We start from the raw sequence: 11,731 nt of genomic DNA, 5'->3' as shown, positions 1-11,731 counted from the left end.
CCGGCGGCCCGGCTCGCGCCCCCTCTGGGGAAGCCTGCGACGCCCCGCCGGCCGCCCCGTGCCCCGCACGCCCCGTCCCGTGCGCCCCAGCTCCCGCCCGTCCCGCCTAACCCTAAGCCCCGCGCTGTGCCTGCCTCGCCTTCCCCGCAACCCTCGCATGCCAAGTCCGAACCCGGGGGGCAGGAGAAGGGTGGGACCCCCCAGCCCCTTCCCGCCCCGCAGAAGTGGCGCTCGGAGGGGTGTCGGTGCGCTGAGAGAGGAGGTATGGAAAAACGAGGGGGTCGTGGGGAGTCTAGTGTAAAAATGCTCTGGCGTGCAACTTTGGGTGTCCCTGTGTGCGCGTTCGGGAACAGGTCTCGGGGGGGTGGGAGATTGCCGTCGTAGCCCCCAATTCCCAGCAGGAGCTCAGGCCGAGCCCCTCCTGCGCAGCGCGTTTCTCTAGGTGAGGGGCTGCGACACTTCTGTCTGCAGCGGCCATCTGTCTCTGACAGCTAGACAGTTGCCCCCTTCCCGCAGCGTCCCCCGCCCCCACTGCACCAGTGGTGTTGGTGATGGTATTGGGGGGCTATCTGGAAAGCTGGAGAGCTAGCTGAGTAAATGCACACAGTAGGTGCCTGTTAAAGTGTCAGAATCTCTAAACAGCGTTGGAATCAGCCCACTCTAGAAAACCCTTGCGTCGTTCTTTCAATGTGAAGTGTCTGGGGTAGGGGAAATGGGGAAAATTTGACCTGGGTGTCTGGTTTAAGTGGGATGAACCTTTAAAAAACCCGGATGCTTTACCTGAGAGCCTGCCAGGTGAACCTGCCTAGCCTTTCCCCAAATCTGTTCCTCCTTTTAGCTCACTTTGCGAAAGTAAGAGCTTGGCTGAATGCCCACTAGTCCAAATCTTTCCATTCACTGTCCCTTGTCCCCACTTTTAGGAGGATTTGAGGTTTCATATTTTCTTTTGTTTTGTTGGGGGGTGGGGGGTAATGGTGTCTGTCCTGCTCTTAAGAACTAGGGAGGGTACTGTCGTCATCTCATAGCCAGGAACATGGCAGCGATTTTTTCCTGCGTAGATTGAGCCACGTCCATTGAGGCACAGATACCAAGTGTTCACCGTGTGCCAGGCTGATAGGACCCAAGAGTGTCGTTGGCTCCCTCCAGGGAAGCAGTTTGGCCATTTGGGCTTCACCTTGGTCTCTGAGGCCTTGTGGGGTGAATTGTGTAACCTTTCTTGTCTCTCAGGGGCTGAATGCTTCCCGGCCTGCGACCCCCAAAATGGATTCTGCGAGGATGACAATGTTTGCAGGTAACGAAGTGGCTCCTCAGAGGCAGCTATTGGGGGCCAGGGCAAGAATCTTGTGCGTCATACACTCAGGCAGAAAAAAGGGGGGCTTGGCCACTGGGCTGCGGCTCATGGCTTCCTTGCCCCCGCAGAAAACTGGTGGGGGTAGTGAGGGGGAGAAGAGCAGGGGTGGCTCTCTTCTGCCTTCTCAGAAGTGCGTGGCAGGAGAGTCCCTTGCAGGGTGAGACCACTGCAGGCCACTGCGGCAAAATGCAGAGATGTCGCAAGCTCTCAGGGACCCCTCTGTGCCTGTCCCTCAGTGTGTTTTCTTTTTAAGTTTTTCTATCCAGGTGACTGGTGTTTGCCTCCCGCCACCCACCGGTCTGGAAGTATGCAAAGACCCCCAAGTGCTCTCAGTTCCACAGAAAGCACCCTGAGCTCCCTTTCCACTCCTGCCCCCCCCCTTCAAATGTCCCCATCTTGCTTCTCACCCCCCAGGTGCCAGCCTGGCTGGCAGGGTCCCCTCTGTGACCAATGTGTGACCTCTCCTGGCTGTGTCAACGGACTCTGCGAGGAGCCCTGGCAGTGCATTTGCAAGGACGGCTGGGACGGGAAACTGTGCGATACAGGTTGGCACTCACCTTTGCTCACCCCCACCCTGTTCCCTCACCTCCCTGTCCCTCGGCCCCCAGCCTCCCAGCCTGGTGGCTGCCTCCCGCCCCCCTTATTCCTGCACACCTAGTGCCCTGTATTATAATGATGTGTTTATACACTTCCTGCTGGTACTGAATGCCTCCTCAAAGGGAGGGACTTCGTTCTGCTCACCTCTGCACCGCCAGCACCCGGCACCCAGGGAAGGCACTGGGGTGCGGTGCTGGGGAGCGGCCTGTTGAATAAAGAATCACAAAATAAACACACACCACACACAAAGCTGAGCGGGTGGGACCACAGACCCCAGGCAACCTGTCCAGATCCCTGAAACTCAGAGACAGGAAAGGACTCCGGGGGATCTCAGAGCTAAGACTCCCAGAAAATCACAGCAATACTCTAAGGAGTCTGCAGAGAGCAAGCAAACACACAAAGGGCTGAGGGTGATGTGTGTTAAGGGGCGGGGAGAGCAAGAGCTGAGTCTGGACCACTAGGATGGGGTGCGGCGGGTGGGGGGCCTTGGCTGAGGTTGGGTGTAAGGGGATGTTGGGGGTTGGGAAAAGCTGAGGAGTTAAAATGCAGATTGGTGTTATCTGTTGATTTCATTAATTTATGCAATCTTTGTCCTTCATTACCCGGAGCAATTGAGACTTGGCTGTCCCTGCATTTTCAGGCTGCTCATTGTTCGTCTGAGCCCATTCTTATTTGGCAAAACCTGCCCTAAAGTCCAGACAAACTAAAGTCCTCAAAAAACTCACAGCAGTGTAGGCAGCTGCCTTAGAGCCTCTGTGCCTAGGTCCCCACTGTTAGCAGAGCCTCATGGTACAAATAAGGAAACTGAGGAACAGAGAAGCAAAAGGGTCTGCTCAGAGATACATAAGTCAGGGGAAAAGCCAGCTAACCCCCACCCCCCACCTGACCCCAGAAATGAGTTAATTTTCATCTGTGACTGCTTCCAGCACCCTCCCTTAAGGAAAACCTGGGAGTATACTGTTACTGCCCAGGTCCTGTATAGCCAAGGGGACTGGCCTTTCAAAGTCGACCCCCATCCCCACTGTCTCTGGTCCTTAACCCCCCCCCCCCTATGTGAAGGGTTTTACCTGCAGCTGACATGCTCTGGCTGACAGCTCTGCCACCCCTCACAGCAGTAGCAGCAGCAACAGCTCTGGGCCGTTTTGGGATCCAGAGTTTCCCAGAAAGGCCACCATTTGGGATCAGGGTTAGGCTTTTAGCCTGGAGCCCACTCTCTTGGGTATATAACGCAGGATGAGCTAGAGTTTTCCAAACAAAGCCTCCCTCCGGGGCCCTTGGCACGACCCTCCAGGTTGACAAAGGCTGTCTGCTTGGGAGTGGCTGGAGAGTCTGGGGTCCCAGAGAGAAAATAGCCCTTCGTCTCCCTTTTCTCCTGGCCTTGAGGCTGTCGCAGCCACAGCTGCTGTCCCGGAAGAGATCCTGGCAGCCTTCTCCTTGGAGCAGCTTAAGCCACCCCTGCTTTGGGGTTGCAGGCTCAGGAGGGCTAATCCTCAGCTAGCAAAGATGGGCATTGCGGGGAGAAGAGCAGGGACAGGCTGAGGGGGGTCGCCAGCTCTTTAGCTTAAATTTAAGATTCTGAGTGACAGGAGAGCAGCGAACAGAGAATTAGGAGCCTGCCGTGGAGGCGCCCTGCGCTAACGGTTACTGTCCCATAAAGATAAATCCTCTTTATGTTTCCTTGCACCAAGCCGGGCTCCCGAGGAACGCCACAGGGTAGTCCATCAACATGGCGTCAGGCTTCTCCTTGTTGACGGACTGCGGTCTCCCCTCCACGAGGGTGTGCCTGTCTTTGAATGAAGAAAAAAAATACGCACACGTGTGGCCTCCACATTAGGGATTTCTCTCCCTCCCCCAGCAGCCTGCCTTCACTTTTCTATTTGGCAGGTGCAGCAGTTCAAGTTATAGAAAACCAAAGCTAAAAAGACCCTCAGAGATTGGCCAGGGAGAGCCCCTCCTTCTATAAGAAGGGAAACTGAGGCACCGAGTAGGGAGGAGCTGAATTCTGTTGCCATATGGCAGCAGGTTGGAAACAGGGCAAGATAAGGATCCTTTCCAGGCCCTGTCGCAGAGCCGGGGTCTCTCCTGTCAGAGAGCCCCTGACCCAGGACCCTTTGTTTAAGCTCATCCTTGGCTTGCTGAGCCCTAACAATGAAGCATTAAAAGGCGGTGGAAATATACCAGTGTTGGTGGAAACCCACACCGACAGGAGAGTGCTCAATAGTTCTAATTTTGCTGCCTTCAAAAGATGCAGCTTTTTAATCATGGACCCTTTTAGTTCAGAACCTGAGAGCAGAGAGACCACCCGGGGGGTGGAGAGACAGTGCTGGGGCTCACTCAGGCTTCTGGGTTCCCGACGGGGGTCTTTACACCTCAATCTCCCCCTGCCCATCTGGAATGGAAAAGTATGAGGGGCAGGTGGTTTTTCCACAGGTTGGGCTGTACTTGTCCCCCAAGTGGCTGGGACCCTCTCCCCCAAACATGAGCAGCTGGACATGAAAACTTGTCTGGAGAAGGCAGGCATTAGGGGATCTCAGTAAGGCTCACTGCTTTGGAGAGGGGCACGGCGTGTGCAGTGAAGGTCACGGACGTGTTGCTGGACCTACGGAGTGACCTGGTACCAGGAAAAGGGTACAGCTGTCTTGCCTAGAATATCAGAGGCCGTGACTTTCTGTCTCCTGACCTTAGACAAGTAAACCCCTTCAGCTTCCCGAGTCCCAGTTTATTCTCTTTAGGTTTTCTTTTCATGGGGGGGTGGGGAGTAGGGGCGAGGGAATCACTGTAAGTTCTTTCTTCAGACCCTGATTGGTGGCCACAGGTAGAGCCATTTGGGGTCCCTGTCTACTTGTCTCCAGAGGGGAAGCTGAGGTCCGATTTTTCTCTGTCCCCCAGATGTTCGGGCTTGCATCTCAACCCCCTGTGCCAACAACGGGACCTGCATGAACCTTGACGATGGCCACTACGAATGCTCCTGCGCCCCTGGATACTCAGGAAAGGACTGTCAGAAAAAGGACGGGCCCTGTGTGATCAATGGGTAAATATTCTTTCCCCACTATGTGTGATCTAGTGAATGCTGCTTTGATTCCTGCTTCTCACCCCCTAAAGACCCTTTCAGCCTAACCCTGGTGGACCTGTCGCCTGACAAAAGACGAAGTAAGTGCTCATCCTGGCAGCCCCGTGGGGGGCCGCCCTAGATTGGGGCATTTATGGGGGAATGTGTCATTTCCATAATTTTTTCAAATGATCCTGAAGGCTATTTCATATTCCCTGATGTTTCCGAGCTCTGATGTGCGTGAATGATGGTGGATTGGGATGGTGAACCGAAGCTCGGCGCTGCGTCATTTTCTAAAGGCAACATAATAAGAGATCAGAATTCGGTTGTGCAACCCACTTACCATATTTTAAGGGGTGGTTTTGGGGTACTGGTGGGTTGTGCAGTTGGATTTTCTGGGATGTCTGGCGAGGGAGCTGTCAGGCCGAGGAGGTAGGGAGACGGGGCACATGAGTGGGTGGGCCAGCTCTTGGCTACGCTCAGTGGGGAGGGGGCTCTGGGACTTCTGGACAGGCAGAACTGTCTTGTCTTGCCCCTCCTCCGGAGCAGCATTTCTAGCAGCTCAGCGTGGCCCATCCCTTATCCCCTTAGCTGCACTGAGCCGTCCGCTCTTGCTGGGTCTTAGACTGAGCCTAGGAGATCTTGACAGAGGGAGTCTGAATTTAAGAATCCAAACTAGAGCCCAATCTTGGGTCTGCAGCTGCGGGGCAGGGGTGTCCCTCTCCTCCAGGAGGCAGAAGCTAACATGCAAAATAAGCTTATCTTAACCTGGCATTCCAGGGTGGCATGGAGAACCCAGGAGTCTGCAAAAGACATTTATGCGGCTTCTAAGGATCAGTATTCAGAAGGGGGTCCGAAAAGGGGGGATGACGACTGAACTCCATTGCTGCTTATTAGCAAGAAGGAAAAAAAGAGTGAGACCTTTAAAATATTTTGCTTTTCTAACAGTCTTGAACCAGTCTGTCAAAATAGAGCCCGAGGTCCTTGAGATTCCTTCAGAGCCCAGCTCCCATGCAGTCCTCGCCCTGAAGCAGCAATGCTGATTTCTTGTGTTTATAGCCCCTTTCTTCCCTGGAGTTTTGGCATTTATCAGATGACAAAGGGCTTGCTCGTTTAAAAGCACTTACATTAAATGCTCCGTGTGCTCTGCTTTGAGCAAACAGCTTCGGTTTGCAAGCTGCACTCGGGTGAATGGACCACTATTAAACAGCCTGGCACAGACGCTGGCTCGCAACAGGATAGACCTCGTATTTCTTTCACTCTGAGAGTCCTTAAGGATTTGCCGCACAATAGCCTGTGGGCTCACTTGCAGAAAATAAAAAATAAAAAAAATAATAATAAGGGGTGGTAGTGGTAGTGGATACAGGTGGGAGCAAGGACAGTGGACCCCGGAGAGAGTAAGTGATGCCCCTTGCTTGGTGCTCCCTTAGCAGCCCAGGGCTGGAGCTCAGGGAAGGGGGCTTGCTCCAGTCCTGAGCTGTCACTAATTTTTCCTCTTCCAGCCTCAGTTTCCCTATCTGTCTAGTGACTAACTATCAGTCCTCTGGTCGGAGAGATGACATAAGAGGTGGGAGAGGACGTGGGCATCCTAGTATAGGAGGTCAGGTGTGCTCCAGGTTGGCATTGTGACGGGTGAGGTGTGTACCCTGCCCTCGAAAGCCGGTGAGCCCCTTGTGGGCAGGGGTTTCAGCCCTGGGCAGGCACCTCTCTGTGCTTCCCTGGCTGTCATTCTGTCCCCACCTCACTAACCTAATGTGTCTTTAGCGCCTGTCCTGCCGGACCTTGCACGGAAGTTTGCGATGTGTCTCGAGAGCAGCCAAGCAAGCCTCTGCCCTGCACCCTACAGGGCCTAGCCCAGCCCCTGAGGGCCCTTTACCGTGTCCCCTGTTGTGTTGCAGTTCCCCCTGCCAGCACGGAGGCACCTGCGTGGATGATGAGGGCCGGGCCTCCTATGCCTCCTGCCTGTGCCCCCCTGGCTTCTCAGGCAATTTCTGTGAGATCGTGGCCAACAGCTGCACCCCCAACCCGTGCGAGAATGACGGCGTCTGCACCGACATTGGGGGCGATTTCCGCTGCCGATGCCCGGCTGGCTTCATCGACAAGACCTGCAGCCGCCCGGTGACCAACTGCGCCAGCAACCCGTGCCAGAATGGGGGCACCTGCCTGCAGCACACCCAGGTGAGCTACGAGTGTCTGTGCAAGCCCGAGTTCACAGGCCCCACCTGTGTCAAGAAGCGTGTGGTGAGCCCCCAGCAGGTCCCCCATGTGCCCAGTGGCTATGGGCNTAAGGCTCACTGCTTTGGAGAGGGGCACGGCGTGTGCAGTGAAGGTCACGGACGTGTTGCTGGACCTACGGAGTGACCTGGTACCAGGAAAAGGGTACAGCTGTCTTGCCTAGAATATCAGAGGCCGTGACTTTCTGTCTCCTGACCTTAGACAAGTAAACCCCTTCAGCTTCCCGAGTCCCAGTTTATTCTCTTTAGGTTTTCTTTTCATGGGGGGGTGGGGAGTAGGGGCGAGGGAATCACTGTAAGTTCTTTCTTCAGACCCTGATTGGTGGCCACAGGTAGAGCCATTTGGGGTCCCTGTCTACTTGTCTCCAGAGGGGAAGCTGAGGTCCGATTTTTCTCTGTCCCCCAGATGTTCGGGCTTGCATCTCAACCCCCTGTGCCAACAACGGGACCTGCATGAACCTTGACGATGGCCACTACGAATGCTCCTGCGCCCCTGGATACTCAGGAAAGGACTGTCAGAAAAAGGACGGGCCCTGTGTGATCAATGGGTAAATATTCTTTCCCCACTATGTGTGATCTAGTGAATGCTGCTTTGATTCCTGCTTCTCACCCCCTAAAGACCCTTTCAGCCTAACCCTGGTGGACCTGTCGCCTGACAAAAGACGAAGTAAGTGCTCATCCTGGCAGCCCCGTGGGGGGCCGCCCTAGATTGGGGCATTTATGGGGGAATGTGTCATTTCCATAATTTTTTCAAATGATCCTGAAGGCTATTTCATATTCCCTGATGTTTCCGAGCTCTGATGTGCGTGAATGATGGTGGATTGGGATGGTGAACCGAAGCTCGGCGCTGCGTCATTTTCTAAAGGCAACATAATAAGAGATCAGAATTCGGTTGTGCAACCCACTTACCATATTTTAAGGGGTGGTTTTGGGGTACTGGTGGGTTGTGCAGTTGGATTTTCTGGGATGTCTGGCGAGGGAGCTGTCAGGCCGAGGAGGTAGGGAGACGGGGCACATGAGTGGGTGGGCCAGCTCTTGGCTACGCTCAGTGGGGAGGGGGCTCTGGGACTTCTGGACAGGCAGAACTGTCTTGTCTTGCCCCTCCTCCGGAGCAGCATTTCTAGCAGCTCAGCGTGGCCCATCCCTTATCCCCTTAGCTGCACTGAGCCGTCTGCTCTTGCTGGGTCTTAGACTGAGCCTAGGAGATCTTGACAGAGGGAGTCTGAATTTAAGAATCCAAACTAGAGCCCAATCTTGGAAGCAGCATTTCTAGCAGCTCAGCGTGGCCCATCCCTTATCCCCTTAGCTGCACTGAGCCGTCCGCTCTTGCTGGGTCTTAGACTGAGCCTAGGAGATCTTGACAGAGGGAGTCTGAATTTAAGAATCCAAACTAGAGCCCAATCTTGGGTCTGCAGCTGCGGGGCAGGGGTGTCCCTCTCCTCCAGGAGGCAGAAGCTAACATGCAAAATAAGCTTATCTTAACCTGGCATTCCAGGGTGGCATGGAGAACCCAGGAGTCTGCAAAAGACATTTATGCGGCTTCTAAGGATCAGTATTCAGAAGGGGGTCCGAAAAGGGGGGATGACGACTGAACTCCATTGCTGCTTATTAGCAAGAAGGAAAAAAAGAGTGAGACCTTTAAAATATTTTGCTTTTCTAACAGTCTTGAACCAGTCTGTCAAAATAGAGCCCGAGGTCCTTGAGATTCCTTCAGAGCCCAGCTCCCATGCAGTCCTCGCCCTGAAGCAGCAATGCTGATTTCTTGTGTTTATAGCCCCTTTCTTCCCTGGAGTTTTGGCATTTATCAGATGACAAAGGGCTTGCTCGTTTAAAAGCACTTACATTAAATGCTCCGTGTGCTCTGCTTTGAGCAAACAGCTTCGGTTTGCAAGCTGCACTCGGGTGAATGGACCACTATTAAACAGCCTGGCACAGACGCTGGCTCGCAACAGGATAGACCTCGTATTTCTTTCACTCTGAGAGTCCTTAAGGATTTGCCGCACAATAGCCTGTGGGCTCACTTGCAGAAAATAAAAAATAAAAAAAATAATAATAAGGGGTGGTAGTGGTAGTGGATACAGGTGGGAGCAAGGACAGTGGACCCCGGAGAGAGTAAGTGATGCCCCTTGCTTGGTGCTCCCTTAGCAGCCCAGGGCTGGAGCTCAGGGAAGGGGGCTTGCTCCAGTCCTGAGCTGTCACTAATTTTTCCTCTTCCAGCCTCAGTTTCCCTATCTGTCTAGTGACTAACTATCAGTCCTCTGGTCGGAGAGATGACATAAGAGGTGGGAGAGGACGTGGGCATCCTGGTATAGGAGGTCAGGTGTGCTCCAGGTTGGCATTGTGACGGGTGAGGTGTGTACCCTGCCCTCGAAAGCCGGTGAGCCCCTTGTGGGCAGGGGTTTCAGCCCTGGGCAGGCACCTCTCTGTGCTTCCCTGGCTGTCATTCTGTCCCCACCTCACTAACCTAATGTGTCTTTAGCGCCTGTCCTGCCGGACCTTGCACGGAAGTTTGCGATGTGTCTCGAGAGCAGCCAAGCAAGCCTCTGCCCTGCACCCTACAGGGCCTAGCCCAGCCCCTGAGGGCCCTTTACCGTGTCCCCTGTTGTGTTGCAGTTCCCCCTGCCAGCACGGAGGCACCTGCGTGGATGATGAGGGCCGGGCCTCCTATGCCTCCTGCCTGTGCCCCCCTGGCTTCTCAGGCAATTTCTGTGAGATCGTGGCCAACAGCTGCACCCCCAACCCGTGCGAGAATGACGGCGTCTGCACCGACATTGGGGGCGATTTCCGCTGCCGATGCCCGGCTGGCTTCATCGACAAGACCTGCAGCCGCCCGGTGACCAACTGCGCCAGCAACCCGTGCCAGAATGGGGGCACCTGCCTGCAGCACACCCAGGTGAGCTACGAGTGTCTGTGCAAGCCCGAGTTCACAGGCCCCACCTGTGTCAAGAAGCGTGTGGTGAGCCCCCAGCAGGTCCCCCATGTGCCCAGTGGCTATGGGCTGGCCTACCGCGTGACCCCCGGGGTGCACGAGCTGCCAGTGCCGCAGCCCGAGCACCGCATCCTGAAGGTGTCCATGAAAGAGCTCAACAAGAGTACCCCTCTCCTCACCGAGGGCCAGGCCATCTGCTTCACCATCCTGGGCGTGCTCACCAGCCTGGTGGTGCTGGGCACCGTGGGCATCATCTTCCTCAACAAGTGCGAGGCCTGGGTGTCCAACCTGCGCTACAACCACATGCTGCGCAAGAAGAAGAACCTGCTGCTGCAGTACAACAGCGGGGAGGACCTGGCCGTCAACATCATCTTCCCCGAGAAGATCGACATGACCACCTTCAGCAAGGAGGCTGGCGAGGACGACATCTAAGCAGCATCCCCACAGCCCCTCTATATTCTCGGGGTCCCGCAGAGCTCACTGTATGCGGTCTGTCCTAATCTTTGTGGTGGAGTTTGCTGTATTTTGTGTCGAATCTGGTGAACGCTGTGCCTACATATATTTGTGTTGCTGTGTGGCAAAACGCAATGCTTTAAGAATCCTCTTTCTCTCTATTAATGCATGATAAAAAAAATGATAATAATAAGACTTTGATCTTTAAACAAGTAAAAGAAATAAGTATGTTATTCTAAACTCTAAACTTAATGAAATATCAAAAAAGACCAAAAAAAAACAAGGCAACAAGACCAGGGCTCCGTGCCGACGTCCCTCTCTGAGGGGTCTTGGCCACAGGGTCCTCGTGTAACCATTACGAATGCTGTGCATGACCAATCACTGTGAAAAGGGCTAAAATCTCTTTCGTTCGTTAATTCTCACACACCACATCCAGCTTGCACTCACAAAGCCCAACACTGCAACCGTAAGATCTTTCTGATTGATTTCAGATTTTGCAGAGTGCAGCGGCTGTGTGTCAGGCAGAGAGAGCCCCGGGTTGTCTGCTGGGGGGCCGGGAACCTGTCCTAGGCCTACCACTAACTCGCTGTGTGATCCTTGGCGAGTCCCCATCTCAATCTTGGGCCCACCTTCTCGCCCCTCTCCAGAGAGGGGTTTGAGCACCTACCATCAAGGTCCTCTCTAGCTCTAAAATTCTGAATTAAGAACGAGGGGGTATGAACCGAAATACCTCCTGACCCTAAAAATTAGGATCTGATGAAGACTCAGTCTCATCCTGTGATCCGAAAGGTATTGGCCTATCCTGGATGCATGCTTGACATAATTGAAATTGATCACTAACTGCATTTCTCAAAGTGGGGAGCCTCCTGGCCCACCTCCCACTTGGGAAAAATCGGCCCCTTTGAGTCTTAATGTGCCATCGGGAGCTGCCACTTAGGCAGCCAGCCCCCCACCACCACCCTGCCAATGCCCAACCCTGTACCTGCCTCCTACCCTGTAGATAAGAGGATGTCTCTTGAAATTTAAGTGCACCTTGAACCGCAAGTGCCCCTGGCAAAATCTGAGCAGCAACACAGCCCTCACCAAGGTTTTCACAAGGTTTGGTGGAAATTGTTGCT

At 54.2% G+C, this 11,731-nt stretch overlaps 1 protein-coding gene across 1 annotated transcript in view; it reads left to right on the top strand.

The window, feature by feature from the left end:
• The window catches only part of DLK1 (delta-like 1 homolog (Drosophila)), a 23,691-nt gene extending 12,720 nt beyond the window's left edge, over window positions 1–10,971 (top strand). Inside the window, exons 2-6 of the mRNA XM_008585110.1 lie at window positions 1,228–1,291; window positions 1,766–1,896; window positions 4,838–4,979; window positions 6,896–7,281; window positions 10,231–10,971. Of these exons, the coding sequence (XP_008583332.1) occupies window positions 1,228–1,291; window positions 1,766–1,896; window positions 4,838–4,979; window positions 6,896–7,281; window positions 10,231–10,592 (1,085 nt within the window). The 3' untranslated portion in view covers window positions 10,593–10,971. The remainder of the gene's footprint in view (window positions 1–1,227; window positions 1,292–1,765; window positions 1,897–4,837; window positions 4,980–6,895; window positions 7,282–10,230) is intronic.
• The last annotated feature ends 760 nt before the right edge of the window (window positions 10,972–11,731 follow it).

The sequence above is a fragment of the Galeopterus variegatus genome, unplaced genomic scaffold (assembly GCF_000696425.1).
Source record: "Galeopterus variegatus unplaced genomic scaffold, G_variegatus-3.0.2 Scaffold3455, whole genome shotgun sequence".
Classification (NCBI taxonomy): Eukaryota; Metazoa; Chordata; class Mammalia; order Dermoptera; family Cynocephalidae; genus Galeopterus; species Galeopterus variegatus.
This window is presented reverse-complemented; position numbering and strand designations above follow the sequence as displayed.